Here is a 21366-nt window from a genome sequence, read left to right as displayed (position 1 = left end):
AGGGTTTATACCTCCGGGACTTGTCCCTCTGGTTGTGTGGCACATCCTAAATTTAGCCTGCTTCAGGGTGCTGTGCAAGGCTTGTTGGTAAAGCCATAGAAATGTAGAGCTGGAATGGCTCTCAAGAGGTTATGTAGTTCAACTTCCTGAGCTTAGGCAAAACCAAGTATACATAGGCCATCCCTGACAGGAGTTTGTCTAACCTGTTCTTAAAAACCTTCAATGATGATAGGGCTTCCACAACTTCCTTTGTAACCTGTTCTAGTGCATAACTATCCTTACAGTTTAAAAGTTTTTCCTAATATCTAACCTAAATCTCCCTTATTGCAGATTGAGCTGATTACTGCCTGTCCTACCCTCAGTGGTCACGGAGTACAGGTGATCACCATCTTCTTTATAACAGCCCTTCACATGTTTGAAGACTCTCATCAGAGCTCCCCTCAGTCGTCTTTTCTCAAGACTAAACATGTCCAGTTTTTTACCCTTTCTTTATAGGTCAGGTTTTCTAAACCTTTCATCATTTTTGTTGCACTTCTCTGGACTCTTTCCAATTTATCAACTTTTTTCCTAAAGTTTGGCACCCAGAACTGGACATTTCTCCAGCTGAGGCCTTTCCATTGCTGAGTAGAGTGGGACGGTTACCTTCGGTATCTAACATATGACATTCCTATTAATACAATCCAGAATATTAGCCTTTTTCACAGCTGCATCCTACTATTGACTCATATTCAATTTGTGATCCACTACCATCCCCCCCGATCCTCTTCAGCAGTGCTGCCACCTAGCCAATTATTCCATTTATGTATTTGAGTCTTCCTTTCGAAGTGTAGTACTTTGCACTTCTCTGTTGAATTTCACCTTGTTGATTTCAGACAAGTTCTCCAATTTGTCGCGGTTGTCTTGAATTCTAATCTTTTCCTGCAAAATGATAGCAGCTCTTCCCCTTTTGGTGTCATCCACCTATTTTATAAGCATATGTCCATTCCATTATCTGAGTCATTCATAAAAATATTGACTAGTACTGACCCTTGTGGGCCTCCATTAGATACACCCTCCCAGTTTGACAGCAAACCATTAACTACTTTTTGAATATGGTCTTTCAACCAGTTTTGCACCCAACTTATAGTTACTTCATGTAGATCACATTTTCTAGGTGGTTTGAGACTGTCATGTGGGACTGTGTCAAAAGCCTTACTAAAATCAAGATATCATATCATCTGCTCCTTCCCATCCACTAGGCCAGAGGTCCCCAATCTATGGGCTGTGCCCCCTAGGGGGGCGCTGAGGAACATTCAGGGGATGTGCGGCTGGGACCCGCAGTGGGCAGGAAGGGAGCACCGCTCAGCTCCTGGCCCTGGTCCCGGTCCCATCCCCAGCTCCTGGCCCTGTGCTTAGGGCTCTGTTCCCAGCCCGGTCAAAGAAGGAAATTAGGTTGGTTTGGCATGATTTGTTCTTGACAAATCCATTATGGCTATTCCTTACCACCCTGTTATCCTCTAGGTGTTTACAAATTGATTGTTTAATAATTTGTTCCAGTGTCTTTCCAAGTATCAAACTTAGGCTGACAGACCTGTAATTTCTCAGGTATTCTTCCCTTTTTTTTATAGGTCGCTAATTGACCAGTGGAGCTATTACTTAGACTACAAAATATTAATAGAGGCCTGTGTTTTTTTGTAAGGCGTCAAGGTGTAAAGTGCAGCACATACATGATTGAATTATTTAGATTGTGCCCACTGTGATCTAGGTGCCCTCCACACAAAGGAAGACACAACCCCTACACTTGACTGTACAATCTAAATAGAACACTTGTAAGGGTTTGTTTGTTTGTTTGGGGGGGATTTTTGTGGACCATTCTGAAATACAGCTGTCGTCTTTTCCAAAACTCTTTTCTAAAGCTAGCAAAGATCGTTATTTGGAGCCATTTAAACTGGTGGTTCTCAAACTTTTGTATTGGTGACTACTTGCACTCAGAGGCCTGCTGTGTGAGAGTGTTTCGGGGTGGAGGCTGACAGCTCATGACTCCTATGTAATAACCGCCCAGCCCCCTGAGGGGTCACAACCCCCAGTTTGAGAACCTTTCATTTAAACAAGTGTGCTGCCCCTTAAGTTGAGGGGGTGAGGCTATGCAAGGATACAGGAAATATCTCCCTCTTTAGGAGGGAAGAAATGTAAGATTGCAAACCCCAGGATTCACTTATGGCTCTCAAGGGTGAGTGTCCTATTATGCACACCCGTGGTGCAATATAAATACTAGTCACTTCTATAGAGCCTTCCATCTGAGGAGCTGTAGGTGCTTTATGGTCTCTAAATGAGCTTCACAACAACCTTGTGAGATAGCTATTCTCAATTTATGGATACTAATAATGAGATCATGAGCACTGGTATCTGTTCTAGAAGTCGTTATGACTCTAGTCTCTTTAGGTTTGTATACTATGCTCAATACCATAGGAGCTATGCGCTTTCCAAAAGTGCATTCAGCAGTGTGACTAGTATCTCTCCTGCATGACTTTCTCCCTTCCTCCTACCAAGGAGATATTGTATAGGATTTTTTAATGGATTATATGTACACTTTGCTGTGTTTGTATTACCAAAGGCAAGTTTAAAGTATGCCTTGCATTTGGAGCAAAAGGTGGTGAGGTCTGTGGTGGGTTAGGCTGTGCTGAAGTTCATTCCACTATATTGGACCAGCTCCTGAGAGAGCTGTCTTCTGCACAAATGAGCTTTACCCTTACAATGGACAATTCCATTTTGCCTGAGGATCAGAGTAGTCAACCGTGATCCCCAGCCCAGTTTTAGGTGATATTTTAAGTGCTCCGGGCTGAGACCATTGCATGAGCATTTAACAATAATAGGCTGCCCTTGTGGAGGAGTAGACTAGTTATGTTATGTGTTCAGGTCTAGATTTCAGACTGCTGCAGTTTCCACGGCATGCATCCGATGAAGTGAGCTGTAGCTCACGAAAGCTCATGCTCAAATAAATGGGTTAGTCTCTAAGGTGCCACAAGTCCTCCTTTTCTTTTTGCGAATACAGACTAACACGGCTGTTACTCTGAAACCCATAATATTTAAATATTAAAATTTTTCCTTGGAATTGAAGTTAGTCTGTTCTGACTGATTATGACAGTGGCATTTAATTTACGTTAAAGCAAAGGCAAAGCTTAACTGAACACTGAGTGAGAGTCACACTAAAAACAAGAAAATGATAAACTGTTTACAATACTCCTAATAAGCAAGACGCAGAGCAGTGTCGTTGGCCATGGCACTTCATTTTCATTTGAATGTGAGACCACAGCTTTGAGAACCACAGCTTCGTGTAGGACAATCAGATTTGAAGTCTTAACTTTTTATGGTCAAATGATCAAAATTATTTTCCTCTGACTGTAGAATTTCCCCTGGTTAATGCAGCAGGCCCTGGTGAGGAGTCACAAGCTATTGAGAATAGTTTCAAACCAATGCTTGAAACTCTGGATGTCTCACAATGATCAGTCTTACTTAGGCCATGTCTACACAGTTCTTGTACTGGAATACTACTATGAAACCTGTCAACTAGGTGCGGCTTTTTTACCGATGCAACACTTAGTATGGACACAGTTACGTCAGTATAAAAGTGTTCTATACAGGTATAGCTTATTCCTGTTCCCATATGGGAATAGCTCTACAGGTATAAGCACCTTTATACTGGTATAACAACATGCACACTGGGGATGTCCTGCTTTAACTATACCAGTAAAGTTAAAGCAGTACAACTTTTGTGTGTAGGCAAGCCCTAAGGTACATGCCGAGCCCTTAAAAGTATGAGGACCAAGAGACTGGCTGTTGTTACTGTCTTGTTTGATCTTAAGTTAATGTGTCAAAGCTGGCTTCTGTGTGTAGAGGTTGTCAGTGTTGGGAGAAGAATATGAACATAGACCCTTCTCTGCTATTTCTCAGAACAAGAGGAAGTTGGAAAAGTTTTACACCACAAAAATGTTCAAAGGAGTGTTCGGTTGACTTCAGTAACTTTGTTGCTGTTAGGTTGCATTTGAGATCCTAGACCTGTTTTGAATCTACTAAACTTAGACTTTTATTTCTTGAGAGAGTAAGTAAGCTATATTAAAAAGTCTGGTTATTTCTGTTTGACACAAGCCTTTTCAAAGAGATTTGTGGTCAGTATGAACTTTCCTGCTTAGTTATGGAAGAAGGATCCTTGCTCTGAAGCAAGTTTCAAGGGTTTTTTACGCAAGTTATGGGAGGTCTTATGGAGGTGACTAACCTTTATCTAAATACATAATGGGAGAGAAGTTGTTTATCTAGGTACTAGCTAATTTCTTAAGTGGCATGGAGAAGCCACAGCAGTGACTCAGGGCCAGTGATTCCTTTCATTCCACCAAATGAATATATGTGGTCATAAAAGCACAGCTTCTGCATGTTAGCCTAGATAAAATGCTTGGATTTATGTCTGTTCTCTGTGGATGAGATGGGATAAATTACAGATGACAAGCACTGGGGAGCAGTAGAGAAGGATTTGTTTTACTGCAGGATTGTTGGCTGGGACACTAAGCATCAATATTTTTGTTCATTAACATAGCATCCACAGTGTTCTAGATGCTTTAGAGGTAAAAAAAAAGCGACAATCTCTGCCCTGAGTTCTCACTCTAGATAGTATAAAAGTTTGTTGAATGATCAGTGAAATGTGCACACGTCTTGATGTTCTGTGCCTTTTTTCTTTGCTTTTTGCAGACTTAGGATTTGTTGGATGTGGAAAAATCAGTAGCAAACTATTTTAAATTAGGGTAGGGATCCCTTTGGGCAAGGTTTGTCTGCTCTTGGTTGAGTGGTTGTACTCTCAATAGCTGCGATAAGACAAGACGCTATTTACTAAATATATGCTGGGAAAGTCTCTCACCACTTTGAAATGCCCCATCCACAGAAGACCTCTTTGTGGATCTCTGTTCTGAATATCAATGTCTTGGGCCATTGGCAGAGGCCAAAGCAAGAAAGCGTTTCTAGACACCGCAAAGGCCTTTCATTTCTAAACTTTACTTTTTTACAGTTTTCCCTGGTATGTTGGCTGTAGATGGAAAACTACTTTTCTGGAATTGGTTTGAAACTCTTGGGCTTGAGTTTAATAAAAAGCAAGCAATAGGGACAAGGGAGAATAAAAATAAATGTTTAAGCCTCTTCTTTCAGGCATATTTGATGCACTACAAAGTAGTGAAATCATAGGCTACTTTTGCCCTGATGCATTTATAGTTCTTAGACACACGATTATAAGTAAAGATTGAAATATTTAAATACAAAATATTGATATTTTTATAAAAAGTCTACTCCAGAAAACGTGTCAATCTACCCATCATCCCCCTGTATTATGCAGCATCATATGTCATCTTGTAATGTGGATATAGTAGATTGGGCCCTTCAACATACGGTGACTTGGGCATTGTTTCTGTACTGGAGGGTTAGGAAGTTGGATGTTGTGTTGCTTTCAGAATACGGTTGAACTAGGAGTCTGTCTGCAGATTCAGACCACACTGCATTGATTCCAATTTGCAACTATGAAAGTTAGAGAACTTTTTTTTAAAGTGAAATTTTGAATCTGCCAAAATTCATGGGGTAGTGCTCCTTCCCACTTACTCAGGATGAGCAAGCAAATACCATTTTTCAAGCCCTGAGGAATGGTCTCAGGCACATGGCCAGTTTCCAGTTCTGCTGGACAGCTTTTAATGATTAACTTAAACATTTTAATATTACCTTGAGATTTTAACCTTTGTTCATTTTGTTTCTGTAGTTGGAAAAACCAAAGGCCCATCCAAGGCTTTCACCCTGTGTCCGGCTTCAAGATCGGAGGCTATCAGAACTCTAAACGCCTAATTTAACTCCACCCAGCAAGCTGTCCGACATGTCAGGACCCGTGCCAAGCAGGGCCAGAGTTTACACTGATGTAAATACACACAGACCCCGAGAGTACTGGGACTATGAGTCACATGTTGTTGAATGGGGGTAAGTGTCTGCACTTCATATTGACTGTGCTGAGTGGGGGTTGATCCTTGTTGTATCTGGCTGAGTGATGTGTGGGAAGCTATCAGTTCAAGCTTCTATAATGCTTAAGGTTTTTCTTGCGTTTTGCCAGTATTCTAGTGTGAATGGTGTACATTAGGGTTGTAAACTTTGTTACCATCAATTGTAGAAATAGCACAGTGCCCCTTCACGGTGTCTAAAAGATTTTCTTGTGTCATTATTTTAAAACTACTGCAGTATAAGAAAACTTTGAGCAGCCCCCTCCTTCCTTTAGTCTAGTTGCTTTTCAGTGGTGATGGAGAAACTAAGATCTTAGGCTTGGGTGAATAATTTGAAAAGGCGTCAAGGTACCTCTGTAAACTGGGTGACAATTGAAGGGACTTACGTAATAGACTTTTTTTTAAGTGTCTCTGTATCTATCACTTTGTAACAGTCTCATTGCTGAGCTCTCTTCAAGGCTCTGGAGAAGTTTTGTACCTTTCATTCAAAGGAATGGAGTGTTTAAATTGAGCTTAGAACTGAAACCTCCCAAGATTAAGACCGCATTGGTGCTAGCTGATATTGCAGCATTTCTGCTCTGATATAGCAGTGTCTCGGCTGTGTAGGCCCTTCCTGTGCCTGACTCTGAAATATACGTTGTCTTCTGAGCATAAGCAGTGTCCCAGACTCAGTCCATTTTAAACAGGTTTTATAGCACTGTCTCCCTTAGTAATTTTAATTGATGTTAACAGTCTACATTTGATTTTGTGATGTGCATGGAAGTCATACACATCAAGTCTATGCTGGAAGGACTGAACAAATGTATTGGGGTGGTCTCAATTGAAACACACCATTTTTCCCAGCCCTTCACTCAAGGAAAAGATTGGGTACGAGGCTTATTTTGTCGCTTGTTGGAGGAGAAACTGATCAGTTCAAGTGAACATGGTTCTTGTGACAGCCCAGGAAATAAATCCCCTATCCAAGAAAAGGTGTAAAACAGGCAATGACAATGAAAGGTTTCCTACACTCCTCTCCCAATGTTCTTCAGCCCTGAACAGGAGGGGTCACCTCTGTGTGTGTGTGAGGGTAACTGTCTACATGGCCCCTTCAGTCCTTGACCTCTCTTACTGAGAATGCTTCAAGGTCTCCAGGTCTGAAGGTGGTTTTTTTTGTGATGAACTCGTGTTGAGGAGGAACTACATGGAGACCAGGTCATTACAAATAGGCAGTTATCGAATGGCAGCTACTCTTCGTCGTTACTCACCTGGGTTGGATTTGTATTGAGGTGGAAAGGTGAGGTTCCACATTTCTCTACCAGTCTTTGATCTTTTATTTTAGAAAGAGGAGTCCAGTCAGCCATTCTACCTAGCTTGTATAGAAGACAAGGCAGAGAGCTGATGTTTGTAGAGGGACAATTTTGTGAATGAAAAAGGACTGACTGAGCTCTTTGGGACTCTGTACCTTTCTCTCTCCACAGAAATCAAGATGACTACCAACTAGTTCGGAAATTAGGCCGGGGCAAATACAGCGAAGTGTTTGAAGCCATCAACATCACAAATAATGAAAAAGTAGTAGTTAAAATCCTCAAGGTGAGCAAGGGACCATGTGGAAGATGGAAATCTGTCCCTGGGCTGTTTAGGTGGATATAAAGTGCAGCGCTTTGGTATAGAACATCTGAGCCTCCTGAAATAATTCTGTTGTGGGAAATGTCACTCAGTGGCACTTGGAACCCCTTGGAGTTTCCTGTAACTCAGCACTATTCGCAGTCCATCCGGGCAAGCCCCATGCTTGCTTACCATGTCAAATCTGTCTATCGGATATTGCTGCTTCTAGCAGCATCCGCTTCTGTGCCTATCCATCCTTCCAAGGTGCTGCTCTGTATCACGGTGTGCTGCCATGGCTTTCTCCCCACTACATTAGGAAACTAGGTTTTCTGTGAGATCAATGCCAGTACACCAGACATTAGCTTTTAGAGCTGAGCTCTTAATTTGTTGACACCAAAGGGATGATTAGAAAATTCTCTTGCCTGTGGAAGCCATGAGCTCCCTCCCCCATGAGCACTCTGGCTATTTTTCCCTTACGAACAGAGAGGCAAAACACTCAAGAGTCAAGCTGGAATTGTTCCTCTTTAAGACCACGGATTAGCTAAACTTTAGTGACTACTAACCTTAGAGCATTGCTTTTCTGCTCTACAGAATGTCCCCATAGTTAAGATTTACATCTAAAATGCGGATTCAAGAGGTAGGCTCAAGACTCTGGCATGTTGTCTCTGGCTAATAAAAGGTCACTAGCACTGGAACACGCATTTTACAGTCTTAATTGGTGAACTATTGTAATCCAGTGTTTCTCAAACTGGTTGTATTGCTCGTGTTCCACTCAGAGCTTGCTGTTCACATGGTGCTACTTCTCATTTCCAGCTGTCTGATCATATGGATAGTATCGGAATCATTTTGTATTTTTGGCTATCTTTCCAGGTAATGAGTGGCTTTAGCTGTTGCCCTCATCAGATGCTTGTACAACTGAGAGTGGAAGGAGAGATGGTTTGGTATCACAAATGTTTGAGACTCCCCTCCTTCTAATGCATGCAAAATCAGATAATGAAACTGGAAAGTTTGGCTTTTTAACCTAATTCCATAAGAGCTCCTACAGCCACTTTTAAGAGAGGGACAGCTGCTGAGCTGAAGCTTTTCCATTAGTCTTACTCACCGGAATATTTTATTTTACCAATGCTTTGGGTTTTTTTCTTTCAGCCGGTAAAAAAGAAGAAAATCAAGCGTGAAATCAAGATCTTGGAGAACTTGCGAGGTGGTCCCAATATAATCACCCTTGCAGATATAGTAAAAGACCCTGTGGTGAGTATAAATGGCTTAGAGATGGTGCTCAAATTGCTGGGTTTCACTTCAGTGTTGACTTGTCCTCACTCCGCTTTCCCCTCTGCTCTTAAATCCTGTCTTTAAATTGCTTAATCAGATCAGCTTTCTAATTAGTTTAGCTTCTTTCAGAGCCAGCCCCCCTGACCCTAGCCCGGCACAGCTGTGCCCTGTGCCGATGTAAGTTTTCAGTGTAAACCAGCCCTTACCCTTCTTGACTAAGGGGCAGTAACACTGGACTGAAATGTGTGAATTCATTCTGCAAACACAGGGCCAATGCAAAGTAGTGATGGCTTCGGCTCTGCCATCTCTTTATCAATACCGGAAAACAACTGAAGCATGTAAATTGTCCAGGGGAAAGGGATTTTAGTCATAATCATAGAAAATCACCAGATTCATTCATAAGTGTTTACAAAGATTGCTTATCAAAGATTTAACATAGCTAAATACTTTTCTCTCTTCCTAGTCCCGGACCCCTGCTTTGGTTTTTGAACATGTAAACAACACAGACTTTAAGGTACAGTTTGAGTTTTCTGCTTGTAATTGTGTTCTTTTCCATTTGAAAGCCACCTCCCTTAACTTTTATTTATGGAGAGGGACTAGTACCGGGGTCTTGGGCAGGTTATTCAATAGCTGTTTCCTTCTGACATGTTATCCTGACATTAAAGATGGCTAATTCTGGGGCAGAGGTTTGTAACTTGCTCATTCATAATGACTCAGTAGTAGAGCACTGAATAGAACCCAGGAATCCTGATCCCAAGTCCCATTCTGTTAAACACTTCTTGTACATCAGGTGAATCTCCTGAACATTCATTGGTCTTTTTCCAATTTTGAAATGTGAAAATGCGTGTTTCTGTGGCTTCAGTTCTGTGGCGAGAGAGTTAAGTGCTGCTTGCTGTGAACTCTTTTGGCCTACTTCTGGAGTTATTTACCCCTTCACATAACACAAGAACCAGGGGTCACCCAAAGAAATTAATAAGCAGCATGTTTAAAACAAACATAAAGGAAGTACTTCTTCACACAATGCACAGTCATCCCATGGAACTTGTTGCCAGGGGACTTTGTGAAGGCCAAAAGTTAACTGGATTGCAAAAAGATTTAGATAGGTTCATGGAGGATAGATCCATCAATGGGTATTGAAGATGGTCAATAATGAAACCTATGCTCTGGGTGTCCCTAAACCTCTGACTTCCAGAAGCTGGGACTGTACGACAGGGGATGGATCAGACAATACTTGCCATGGTCTATTTATTCCCTCTGAAGCATTTAGCACTCACCACTGTCGGAAGACAGGATACTGGCCTAGATGGACAATTGATCTGACCCGTTATGGCTATTCTTTTGTTAACACCATCTGGAATAGTTGTCTTAATTCTGCAGAAATCTTCAGCCTCTGAGAGCCAGCCTGCAAGCCACTGCTTTTTATGACACTGCATTGGAGGGTTGAGGGTGTCTGTGGGAAATGGAATCAGAACTGTACTCCTTGGAAGTTAGCTTTACATTGGCCAGAATTGGAGGTGAACAATACAGCTGAATTATGTGAGGAAGGGGGCAGTGCTGAATGGCTGGTGGATTGAGGAAATGTTGCTACCACCATCAGTGCAGTTGGAAAAACGGAGTTGCAGGGAATCTGGTTGTTTTGTTCTGTATTGGCATGGATGTGATTTCCTGCTGTGTTAACACTGAAGTGATGTCTTTGTCTCCCACAGCAATTGTACCAGACATTAACAGACTATGATATTAGATTCTACATGTATGAGATTTTGAAGGTAAGTGGACGATCTCCAGTTCATTAATTTTTTTATCAGTTTTGTGTGGATCTGGGATTTGCCCCGATACAGTCCTACAGTGGTTGGCGTGACTAGTCAGTGATAGAAAACAAATGCAGGTGGGAGAAGGATCAGGTCTCTGAATGACAGAAATGAGGGCTGATATCAAGTTTACAGGAACTGGCCTATCTTGTTCCCACATATTCTAGCCCTGCTGGGTATAGACTGGTGCTGCCTTTGAGTTTTTGGGTACACTGAGACAAGTAGAAATACTAATCAGATTTGTGTACAGCCTGCAAAAGGGGAAAACTTGGACCGGAAGCTGCTGGCTTCCTGCCTTAATATAGTCTGTGAACTGAGTGCATTTGCAGCACAAAATCCCCTTTCTTATGCACATTGGGGGTGTCCTTTTTTTCCTCCTTTCATCAGAGTTTGAAGGAAGCTAGACCTGTTTGGTCCATGGTGCCTTATAGCTCTGCTTTTATGGATGTTATTGAAATTCCACTTACATTAGGAGGCATCTGAGGTGAAGCTAGAAGCATTGCTCTCCCCAAAACATGTTGGTGGACCTACTACTGGGGAGAAGGTATTGAAAGGCATGTTCTATAGGTTTTCTTTTTAGTATGAGTCTGAGTAGAACATAGTCAGGTCTGCTGTGTGGTGAGATTGGGGTATGCATGAAAATGCTTCCCCATCTGCTGCATTTGAAAAAAACTGTATCTCAGACATTAGTCCTGTAACCAGTATTAACTTTACAAATGGTTCGGTTCATAAATCTGTCGGAAGTAGGGCAGTTATCTATTTTTGGAATCCCTTCTCATACAGCTTCCTTCTTTCCTATGCATGGGAGCCTTGTCAAGGGAGTAGATCTCAAGGAACACAAAATGATGGAGTTCCTTTGTGACCCCTGCTTTGGTCAGAGTGGGTGTAAAAGAAAGCTGCTAACTTGTGTTGAATGACTTCTTCCTTTCCTCTGTTCTATATACAGGCTTTGGATTACTGTCATAGCATGGGAATCATGCACAGAGATGTCAAACCCCACAACGTCATGATTGACCATGAGCACAGAAAGGTAAGGAGCAGAATGCTGGGTGGGTTTCACTTTTTTCTTCAGATCTACAGCACCTCCATCATGCCATCGCTGTGCTGTTGTGCTGCCAGAAATCAAGGCTCAAAGTGGCAGCTTTTCCATCATGTGAATAAATCTAAAATGAAAATCTGTAAAAAGCCTTTAACTAAATAGCTACAGTTAAACTTTATACAGAATTACAACTGTTTAAGTGATGGCTCTTCCTCACGTGTTGTAGTTCATACTGTAACATGTACAGCTCGGGGTGATTACATGTACATGTGATTCCTCTGTGTGGTTGGAATGTGGCCACTGCTTTTACTTGCAAGTCTAGCTATGCTAGTGATTATAATGGTTCCTTTGTCCCTCAGAAACTGATCTTTAATGAGACATCCCTACCCTGTTAACCCAGACAGAAGCAGCTTGTGCTAAGAAATGTTTCCTTGCCGCTACCTTAGATCTTGGAACTGAAATACAATGCTCTGGCTTGCTCAAATAGTCTCAAGTGTGTGGTGGGGTTTAAGTATTTCCAGCACAAAGACAGATGGGTAGTGGTGTCGAGTTTAGACAAATGTTCATTATCTCACTTCTAGCTGATTAAAAAGACCCAGTATTACTCTAAAATTTCACCAAATTAAAATTTTCTGAGACATGGTGTCTAGAGTCATTTGGAGAGCCAAGGCCCAGACCAGGCCTTCTTACCTCTTCCTCTTCCATTTCTAGCTGAGGCTAATAGACTGGGGTCTGGCTGAATTCTATCATCCTGGCCAGGAGTACAATGTCAGAGTGGCTTCCCGATACTTCAAAGGACCTGAACTCCTTGTAGATTATCAGGTAAGAATCACAAGGGAGGTTCAGACCAAAGTTGCTTAACTTTGGCTTATACAGAAGCCCAATACCATACCAAAATAGGAGACTAAGGAATTAGAACATCTGAAGACTTGACAGAATTCAAGAACCTTGGAGGACCTGTCCTCCAATGCAGAAAAAAAGCAGCAGAGGGCATTCAGCATCAGTGTACTGGAGAGACAAATGTTTCTAAGAGGCTCTAGAGAAGAGCCAAACAACTTAAAGGCCTGCTTCCTTGATTTCAGAAGCAAGGGAAGATAAGGGGACCAGCCTTGTACTAAGGAAGAGCATACAAAGAATTGAACTGGACCCATGTTTACACTCAGGGTAACTAAATGTATGGTATAAATTACTGAATGGAGCCATTAAAATCCTAAAAAGAGAGGTTATTGCTGTAGTTCATTTTAACTACATGCTGTTTCCATTGTGAAGGGTTACAAACTGAGTGCTGGGGATGGAAAGATGTTACTGACTGACCAAGGGTCACAGCACTCCCAGATTCTGTTCTGGTTCAGGGCCAAGCCAACTTCTCACCTGCCAGTTTTTCCTAGGGGAGAAACAACCTGTTTCTGTTCTTTCTTGCTTACCCCACATTACTTCTCTGGCAACACAACGTGCCAATTGATCAGTTCCATAATATCTACCTCCAGTAAATGTAACAAGGCGTGTGAGGGCTGCAGTTCCATCCAGATAGAAAGATGGAGCTGAGGACATCTGCCACTGTTCTTTTACGTTCCCAGAGCCCAGTTTGAGCAACTGGAATTTTAGAACCAAACAAGGTTTTCTAGGATCGTATTGTGTTAGCATGTTTCATTCTTTATTCCCAATGTCATCTGGCCTATATATCATTTGGACAACACTCTTTAGCATTGGAGTCACGTAAGTTAGCTTTCCAGAAGGAGTGAATCATGTCTTTTCTTTTTTCAGATGTATGACTATAGTCTGGATATGTGGAGCTTGGGTTGCATGTTGGCCAGTATGATCTTCCGAAAGGAGCCATTTTTCCATGGCCATGACAATTATGATCAGGTGAGTTTGGCAGGTACAATCCCCATGGTCCAGGTTTCTAGTTTGCATTTCCAGCCATTACAAGGGGCTGAAGAATAAGCATTTATCATCACTATTTTTCTCAATCTGAAGCCATGTTTTAGTCTCTATTCAATGTGTAACATTTTCTGCTGATTCAGTGGAAATGTATGGATAGCAGGAACAGTACTTCAGTTGAGCCCTGTCTCAGCAGGTGTATCTGAAGATATTTGTGCTCACCAAGAGCAATGGTTCTATTTAGCCTAGTAGACAGTGTGTTTCAGGTGTTTCAGAACAACAGCATGGACAAGTAACATTATATGAAAAGCCCTTCCTGATACCATCATCAGTCTTGCTCTCAGACTTACCCAGTATCTTCATGGTTTCTCTTATTCAATAAAGTGACTGACTTCACACCAAGTTCCTTATTTATCCTCTTTGGGTACTTATGCACCAGAATTATATAGGTTCTAGGACCATGCGTCAAAACTTTCAAATGGAACATGTCTAAAATTAAGCCCTTAAATCCATTGGAGCTGTGGGTGGATCAGGTGCCTAAACTGATATGAGAAGTTAAAGAATGTTGGCCTTCTTGTTCAGACCTTCATTCCAGAGCCCTCTAAGATAGTGCATTGCCCTTCAGTGGCTCATTCTGGGGCTTCTGCTTTTTCCCCGGTTTTATTCTTGCCTTCACACACAGTTGCTATTTTGGGGCTTTTCCTCTACAAATTGAATTAGAATATTGCATGCCCTCCTCTAATAGACTGCCATGACTGACAAGAAGAGCTGAATATCGGTACGGGTATGTTTGCAGTATTTGCAATCCTGTGCAGTCTGGGAGTAGGAGCCACAAGATCACCCCTGAACATGGATTCTGTGTTCTGAAATAGCACTTCAGTGCTCATAAGGGGATATACTGTGTTACTTTCATGATGGTTGTATCACATCCTTCCCCCTTCACAGTGGTTTATTTTTTGTTGTTTGATACCAGTTGGTCAGGATAGCCAAGGTGCTGGGGACAGAAGATCTATATGACTACATCGACAAATACAACATTGAACTGGATCCACGCTTCAATGACATCTTGGGCAGGTGAGCCAGGAACCTTTCAGATCTACCCAAAATCGTTGAGCAGGTAGACTAATGCCCTGGCAGCAGCGCTTTGTCTAGACACAGACCACTGTCTAGGGAAGAAAGCAGCTGCAGGGCTCCTAAAACTAACCTGGTTCTTATGTGATATCAATCCAGTAGAGCAGTGCTGCCTTGAAAAGAATCTTCTCTCTGCAGATGTGGCTGAGGACAGGTGCTGACAGATTCTGGGAGATCTTGTAGGCAATAAATGTACAGTTGGAGTTAGTGACTAGGGGAATTTGAGGCAGCCATTGACTTTGTTATAGCAAATCAATCACTGCTTAGGAGGAGGTAGATTTTTCTAGTACAGTGATCATTTTCAGCGGTGACATCCACCAAAACTACCTTGTGGGAGGTGGAGAGAGAGGGCTTGTCTACACTACTGGATGGATCAACGGGCAGCAATCAATCCAGCAGGGGTTGATTTATCGTGTCTAGTATAGACGCGATAAATTGACCACCGATTGCTCTATCCAGTACTCCACCTCAAGAAGAAATGCAAGGGGAATCGATGGGAGAGCATCTCCCGTCGACACACCGCACTAAGTAGATCTAAGTACGTTGACTTCAGCTACATTATTCACATAGCTGAAGTTGCGTAACTTAGATCGATCTCTCTGTAGTGTAGACCAGCCCGAAGTGTGGGCTGGGAGTTAATTTCACAGCCTGAATCAGAGTGCTGTAAGAAGTAACATTGACTACTGTGCCACCGAGCGATGGCATGGTGTACTTCAACTTTATAATCTACAGTACAGTTTTGATCATATTTGCTGCCACACTGAATAGTGATGGTATCTCTTGTGGCATACCCCTGGCCAGAAGGCCTTGTTTAAAAAGAGGAAAAGCCATATTCAGCAGGGGTGTTGCAGATTCCGCTCATTTGACTTTCCTAACTCTACAGGCACTCCCGTAAGCGATGGGAGCGCTTTGTTCACAGTGAGAACCAACACTTGGTGAGCCCAGAAGCTCTGGATTTCTTAGACAAATTGCTGCGGTATGATCACCAGTCACGACTCACAGCAAGAGAAGCCATGGAACACCCCTATTTCTGTACGTATAAACAGTCTCATGTTTTGCTACTGTTTGAGCTGCTGGTTCTGTTGGTTAATGATGATGGAGATGGGGCAAGCGGCTGTAAACTGAGCCTTGTCTCTCCAGATACTTGCATAGCATCTGAGAGAGTGTTTGCCTCTGACTGTGGTAGATGGGGTAGTCCATTACCACCTAAGCCAGCCTGGATTTGCCCTGCTGGGAAGGGAAGGCACTCCCAGGAGGGAGAATGAGTTGTGGTATATGGTACTGTCAAGCCAGTCAATCAGCTGCCTTGTTAATGAAGACACCTAGTGGTGTTGCGTTGGTGATAATTAGACATCTGTGCTGCAATTGTTTATCTATTGCCTGTCTTTTAATAAAACCAGATGAATAGTATCTCATCCCATTTTGTTGATTAATGTGCAACTGAATGAATATCTTGTTTTAGTTTTTGCCTATATTTTGTTTGATAGTATGGCAAAATTCTCACACATTTGTTCAAACCTATTTGCGATTTCTTCCACAAATAATTCTTGTTCCGAGGATTTTTCGTGAATAGTTGCAACAATGTTAAATCTGATTATTTATTGAGTAACGCTAGTCACATTGTTTTCTTGGTCCCTGATTGACTCATACAATTAACCAACACGGTCTACAATGAAAATTTTGCACCTTAATACACAACTGTTTTTGGCAAATGTTAGAGCTAAAAAATTGATTTTCTTGGTTCTTAGCAATTGTGAAGCTTGAGTGCAGAACTTTCATGAAGAGCGAATGCAAAAGACTTCTAGAAAGAGCTGAAGAGAATTTGATTCCAAATATGAACAAGTATCTGCAGAAAAATGGTTTCAAGATTTGCTCAGCTGTAGTCAGCAGCAACCAGGGAAACATTTATGGTTCCTCGTGCTGCTGCTGCAGAAGCAGGGCTCTGGGTCTTTTATTATCAGCCATGGGTGTGGTACTGTCTGTCTGCAGCTGGGAAGAAAAGGGGCAGTTAATGAAAGAGGCTTTTTCTGGAAGATAAAGACCTAAAAAGCAATTGTCACCCTGAAGTTATAGTATCGTGTTAAACCCTCAATACACTGAACAATTTAGGGTTGTATTTAGAAATTATCTGTTAATTTGGGATAAATCTCTGATCCACTAAACTCACTTTCAAAGATCAACTTTATTAGAAGTCGTCTTTCCTTCCCAGACTAACTTTGAATCATAGAATCATAGAATACCAGGTTGGAAGGGACCTCAGGAGGTCATCTAGTCCAACCCCCTGCTCAAAGCAGGACCAATCCCCAATTTTTGCCCGAGATCCCAAATGGCCCCCTCAAGGATTGAACTCACAACCCTGGGTTTAGCAGGCCAGTGCTCATACCACTGAGCTATCCCTCCCCCACCCCCCAAACGGAAGTCTCCTTCGAGCCGGAATGAGATGAATTGGATGCATTTCCCTCAGCTGCCTTTTATCATGTTAAGCACACTCACTGAGACTAGAGTGCTGCATTACTGCAGCTTATCAGTGATCAAATGCAACCCTCTTACACCTGTGCGCATCTCCTACCAAAGTCCGTGGGACTTGCTTCTGTGTACCAGAGGGCGGAATTTGACACTTCGTATAAGAATGCTTAGTAGTGCATACTTATACAGCAGGTAGTCGTGCAAATACATTTTCCATCATGCAGGTCTTGTGCTTCTGAGATGCTGTCTGGCAGAACAAAACCTAACCCTTCGTATGTTGTTCTTAGATCCCATTGTGAAGGACCAGGCTCGGATGGGTTCATCCAGCATGCCAGGTGGCAGCACTCCTGTCAGCAGCGCCAGTATGATGTCAGGTCAGTTCCTTCTTGGTAAATGCTGTAAAACTTCCTGTACAACAGCTAGATGGGAGGTGAGGAAAGCAATCAGGACTAGTGAATTCTGCAGGCAGTGCTGCTAGCTGTCAGGTACAGGGTATGGCCTACGTAAGGGGGCTACAAAGGAGTTGGGGATGAAATAGGAGGAAAGACTGGGATGGCTTCACTAACTTAACCTGCCGTAGTCCCTGCTTGTTTCACAGGGAAGTGTTCTGCTGCTCTGAATGCCTTTGGGGCCGGTTTGAAAGATGTCAAGATGGGAGGATAGTAGTTATCCAGAGTCACGTGTCCGCTCCCAAAAGCAGACGTGTACAAACGTGATTCTCCCCACACCATTTGAGACCAGTGGTGATTGTTCAGAGGCCAGTGAAAGCTCTTTAGTCGCATCTTATTCTTTAGAATGTAGTTGCATTTTGTTACGCTCCCACTAAAGTGGCCTCCCAAAGTAGCTGGCCTTTAGAAGCATGTTGGGTTGCCTCAGGTATGATGTGCCATCCTCGCTCTAATTCATGCTGAATTGTCTTGTTTCAGGGATCTCTTCAGTGCCAACACCTTCACCCCTTGGACCTCTAGCGGGCTCACCTGTGATTTCTGCCACCAATACTCTGGGGATGCCGGTTCCAGCTGCTGCAGGAGCTCAGCAGTAGTGATGGGTTTTGTCTCCAAATGCCTGAGCTGAGTCAGGTGGGGAAGAGGTTCCCCCTCTACCTCTCCCCAGGATGCAGCTTGCACCCGGCAGGGGAAGGGAGGGGATGGAACACTTCGGAGGCTCCGTGTCTGAACAGTTGCTTGTGGATTTATAGTAGTTCAGTCATTATATAAAAAAAATTATTATAGGCTGATTTTTTTTTTTTTTTACTTGAACTTTTCGTAACTCAGGGGAATCCCTGAAAATACTGCAGATGGAATATTTCTCGGACAATTTTTTTCCCAAACTCCTCATCACTTGAGAACAAAGATGAACCAACTACATTTCCAGGCCGTTGTATCCTGCTGGAAATCTCTTCTCTTCACAGTCCCGCCATTAGTCCACCACCAGCTCACACTTTGGGGGGATTGCCTTGTGCTTTTCTCTGGAGTCTACCAGACCAAGTCTTCACAAGGCAGTGGGAGGGGAATTCTTAAAGTACCAGTCACTTTAACACCATATTCTGCATATGACTCAACTGGGGTACAGTAAGGAGACAACTTCAGTTTGTAGAGATGGTAAAAACTTCTAAGAAATAAGTGCAGATAAGGCCTAAAACCCTATTCTGTCCTGTATGAATCATGTCTCCCTAGGAGCTAACCAGAGCGCTGATTCTCTCCCTTGCATGTAATTTTAGTCTTAAAGCATAAAGTTACCGATCCAGTTGACGTTCTTGCCATCTCCTGTTGAAGGTGCTCCAGTAGGGTAAGCTATACTCTAATCAGTACCTTTTCCACATAAGGTTCTTCCGGCCAATCCCTTGGCTTGGAATTCTGGAATTAATTTGTTACTGCGTATATTGTTTTTTTTTTTAATTGTTTATAGAGATTTCAAAATGGTGGCTACTTAGAGCTGGAAAATCAGACTGCACCAAGTCACATATTGAGTCATCCCCCACCAGCCCCGCCCTCATGTGCCATGTGGTGAGAATACTGGTTACCTCACAGTCTTGTAAATATGCACGGAGAGGAGGGAGCGAGTAGACTAACTTAAACTGAAATGGTAGACCTGTAATTGTGGACAGATATTACTATTGATGACAAAGCACCCTTGTTACAGCCTTGCTACCCTTTGCTGTGTATATATACTTTGTCCTTCATATGTGAAAGATCCACTGTTGGAATTCTTTGGTGTAAATAAACATTTTGGTTTTATTTATCAAGGTTAGATTTAAGTTCCCTGTGTAGAGGTCTCACTGGGTTGGTGTTGCACACTTTTACACAGGAGTGGCCTGCAGGCCTGCACGTATTGAGGGAGCTGCTTTCCTATTCATATGCACCTTTGTATGATCTGTTTTAGTGAGCAGTGCAGAGAAGCCTTATAGAAGCATCACAAGCCAAAGTATCTCCTGGGATAAGGATCTTTTGCCATAGAATTCCTTTTGTTTCTCAGCCATGCTGGGATTTGTGGTAGGGAAACAATTCCCAGCTTTTTGTGCATTGCTGTTCACTGAAATCAAACCACTTAAGCTTGTCAGGTGCTCCACTGGAGAGATAAACTTTAAGCACAATGGCACCCATCACTTCTGGATCCTCGTTTTAATGCCATTGCATCAGCTGCTTGTTCTGGGCATTGAGTACTCTTCTAGTTCTTGCAACGAGTCCTGAAGCCTTGGCATTTCACCCCTGCTTGTTCTATAAGCATCTACCACTTTAATTTTTTGTGGGGGGTTTCAACCATTATTTCCTTAGTGCTTCAATTAATTCTGCAAAGTAAGGCAGTTGAGTGCATGGGCTGGATTAAATTGAGAGAAACTGGCCAGCATGGAACCCATAGCCCCCTTTACATTAGGATCACCTAAATGGGAGATGAATTTTTAATGCACACCAGGGTAGCTTTCTTCTCCATGATGTCATCCAGTGGAAATTTATTGTACTTAATCTTTTTATATCCTAGAATGATGTGAAAATCGGACCATGTTGACTGTTTCCTTGATGGGCAGTAGCTAAAAGCACCAAGTATGGAAAAGATGTAACTTGTGGTTTGTTTGCACTAGGTTGGGAGCTATGCAGGACACTTAACCAATTTATTTTTTTTGTAAATGAGGAAGGACTGTAAATCAAAATATTTGGCTCCTTCCTAGCTAAGTGAGCATCATTGTAGATAAGGCTGTATAATAAGGACACCACAAAAAGCTGATGGTTCTCGTGCCCATTAAGCCTTGCAAAAGAAAGCAAGAAAACAAGATGAGAATGGAAGGACTCCGTTCTGGAAGTGACACAAGCTCTTTATATAAAATGCTACATCAGACTCACTGCACAAGCATGCAACTAAACAGACTGAGATAGTGTGTCCAAGTGGTGATGGGAGGGCAAGGGTTTACAGATTGTAACAACTTCTGTGTTGTAAATTACCTCATCTGTATACCTTGTATTGGAACACTTGTTTCTCAGCACTACTCGTGTCTCTGCATTGTGTTAGAGGGCAGGAAATCAAATGCCAATATATTAGTCCTGTTGGCAACTAACCTTCAAGGTCTTTTTTTAAAGGTTTTTTTATCTTGTTTGAAGTGGCCCTTTTTTTGTTGAAGTTAGACTTTCTTTTCTCTTGATCAATTGGTTGTAATTGTATTGTAATTGTTATAACTAAACCTAACCATGCTGGGAAGAAGTTGTGCCATGGAGGTCTTTAATTTTTTTTAATAAAAACATTGAAACAAAAACATCCCCTCAGAGTGAGCAGTACAGTAACCTGCAGCTAGTTACACATGCATACTAAATTGCTTTGATTTTACACATTATATTGGTGTCTTCCATAAAAGGAAATAAAGATGAAATGTAATTGTATCCATTCTAATGCTGCAGAAACTTGTGCCCTGCTCAGACAGTACTTTTTTATCTTCTGTACCCATACCACTTTGCTCCTTGGTTTTTCCAGGCTCACACAAGCAAGCAGGTCCTGGCTTGTCAGAACTTGGATGGAGGCCTCCAAAAAGCATCTAGGTGCTGCTGGAAGTGGTGTTGATTTGGCGGGTGCGTTCTTTCCTCTGAGTCAGTCTCTGGCGATTAGGGACACGCTATTGGTGGCAACACTGTCACTTGGATGAAGGATGAAAACAAATGTCTTGGTCATTTGTGGTCACTAAAAACCTTATGTTGGTCTTCAAAAG

At 42.3% G+C, this 21366-nt stretch overlaps 1 protein-coding gene across 9 annotated transcripts in view; it reads left to right on the top strand.

Moving 5' to 3' along the window:
* Positions 1-20919, top strand: part of CSNK2A1 (casein kinase 2 alpha 1) — a 34950-nt gene extending 14031 nt beyond the window's left edge. For 4 of the 9 annotated variants that reach the window (XM_073308750.2, XM_073308749.2, XM_073308752.2 and 1 more), the window contains 12 exons: positions 5768-5979; positions 7454-7565; positions 8727-8828; positions 9313-9363; positions 10556-10615; positions 11604-11687; positions 12408-12518; positions 13461-13562; positions 14551-14651; positions 15592-15740; positions 17462-17548; positions 18101-20919. In XM_073308750.2, coding sequence (XP_073164851.1) covers positions 5879-5979; positions 7454-7565; positions 8727-8828; positions 9313-9363; positions 10556-10615; positions 11604-11687; positions 12408-12518; positions 13461-13562; positions 14551-14651; positions 15592-15740; positions 17462-17548; positions 18101-18216 — 1176 coding nt within the window. In that variant the 5' untranslated portion in view covers positions 5768-5878 and the 3' untranslated portion in view covers positions 18217-20919. Of the gene's footprint in view, positions 1-330; positions 379-5767; positions 5980-7453; positions 7566-8726; positions 8829-9312; positions 9364-10555; positions 10616-11603; positions 11688-12407; positions 12519-13460; positions 13563-14550; positions 14652-15591; positions 15741-17461; positions 17549-18100 lie in introns of all 9 variants that reach the window. The other 5 variants (XM_073308753.2, XM_078848313.1, XR_012154607.2 and 2 more) reach the window with 4 other exon arrangements.
* The last annotated feature ends 447 nt before the right edge of the window (positions 20920-21366 follow it).

Source organism: Lepidochelys kempii, chromosome 13 (assembly GCF_965140285.1).
Source record: "Lepidochelys kempii isolate rLepKem1 chromosome 13, rLepKem1.hap1, whole genome shotgun sequence".
Classification (NCBI taxonomy): domain Eukaryota; kingdom Metazoa; phylum Chordata; order Testudines; family Cheloniidae; genus Lepidochelys; species Lepidochelys kempii.
Note: the sequence above shows the minus strand (reverse complement) of the source record. Positions and strands in the feature narration are given on the sequence as shown.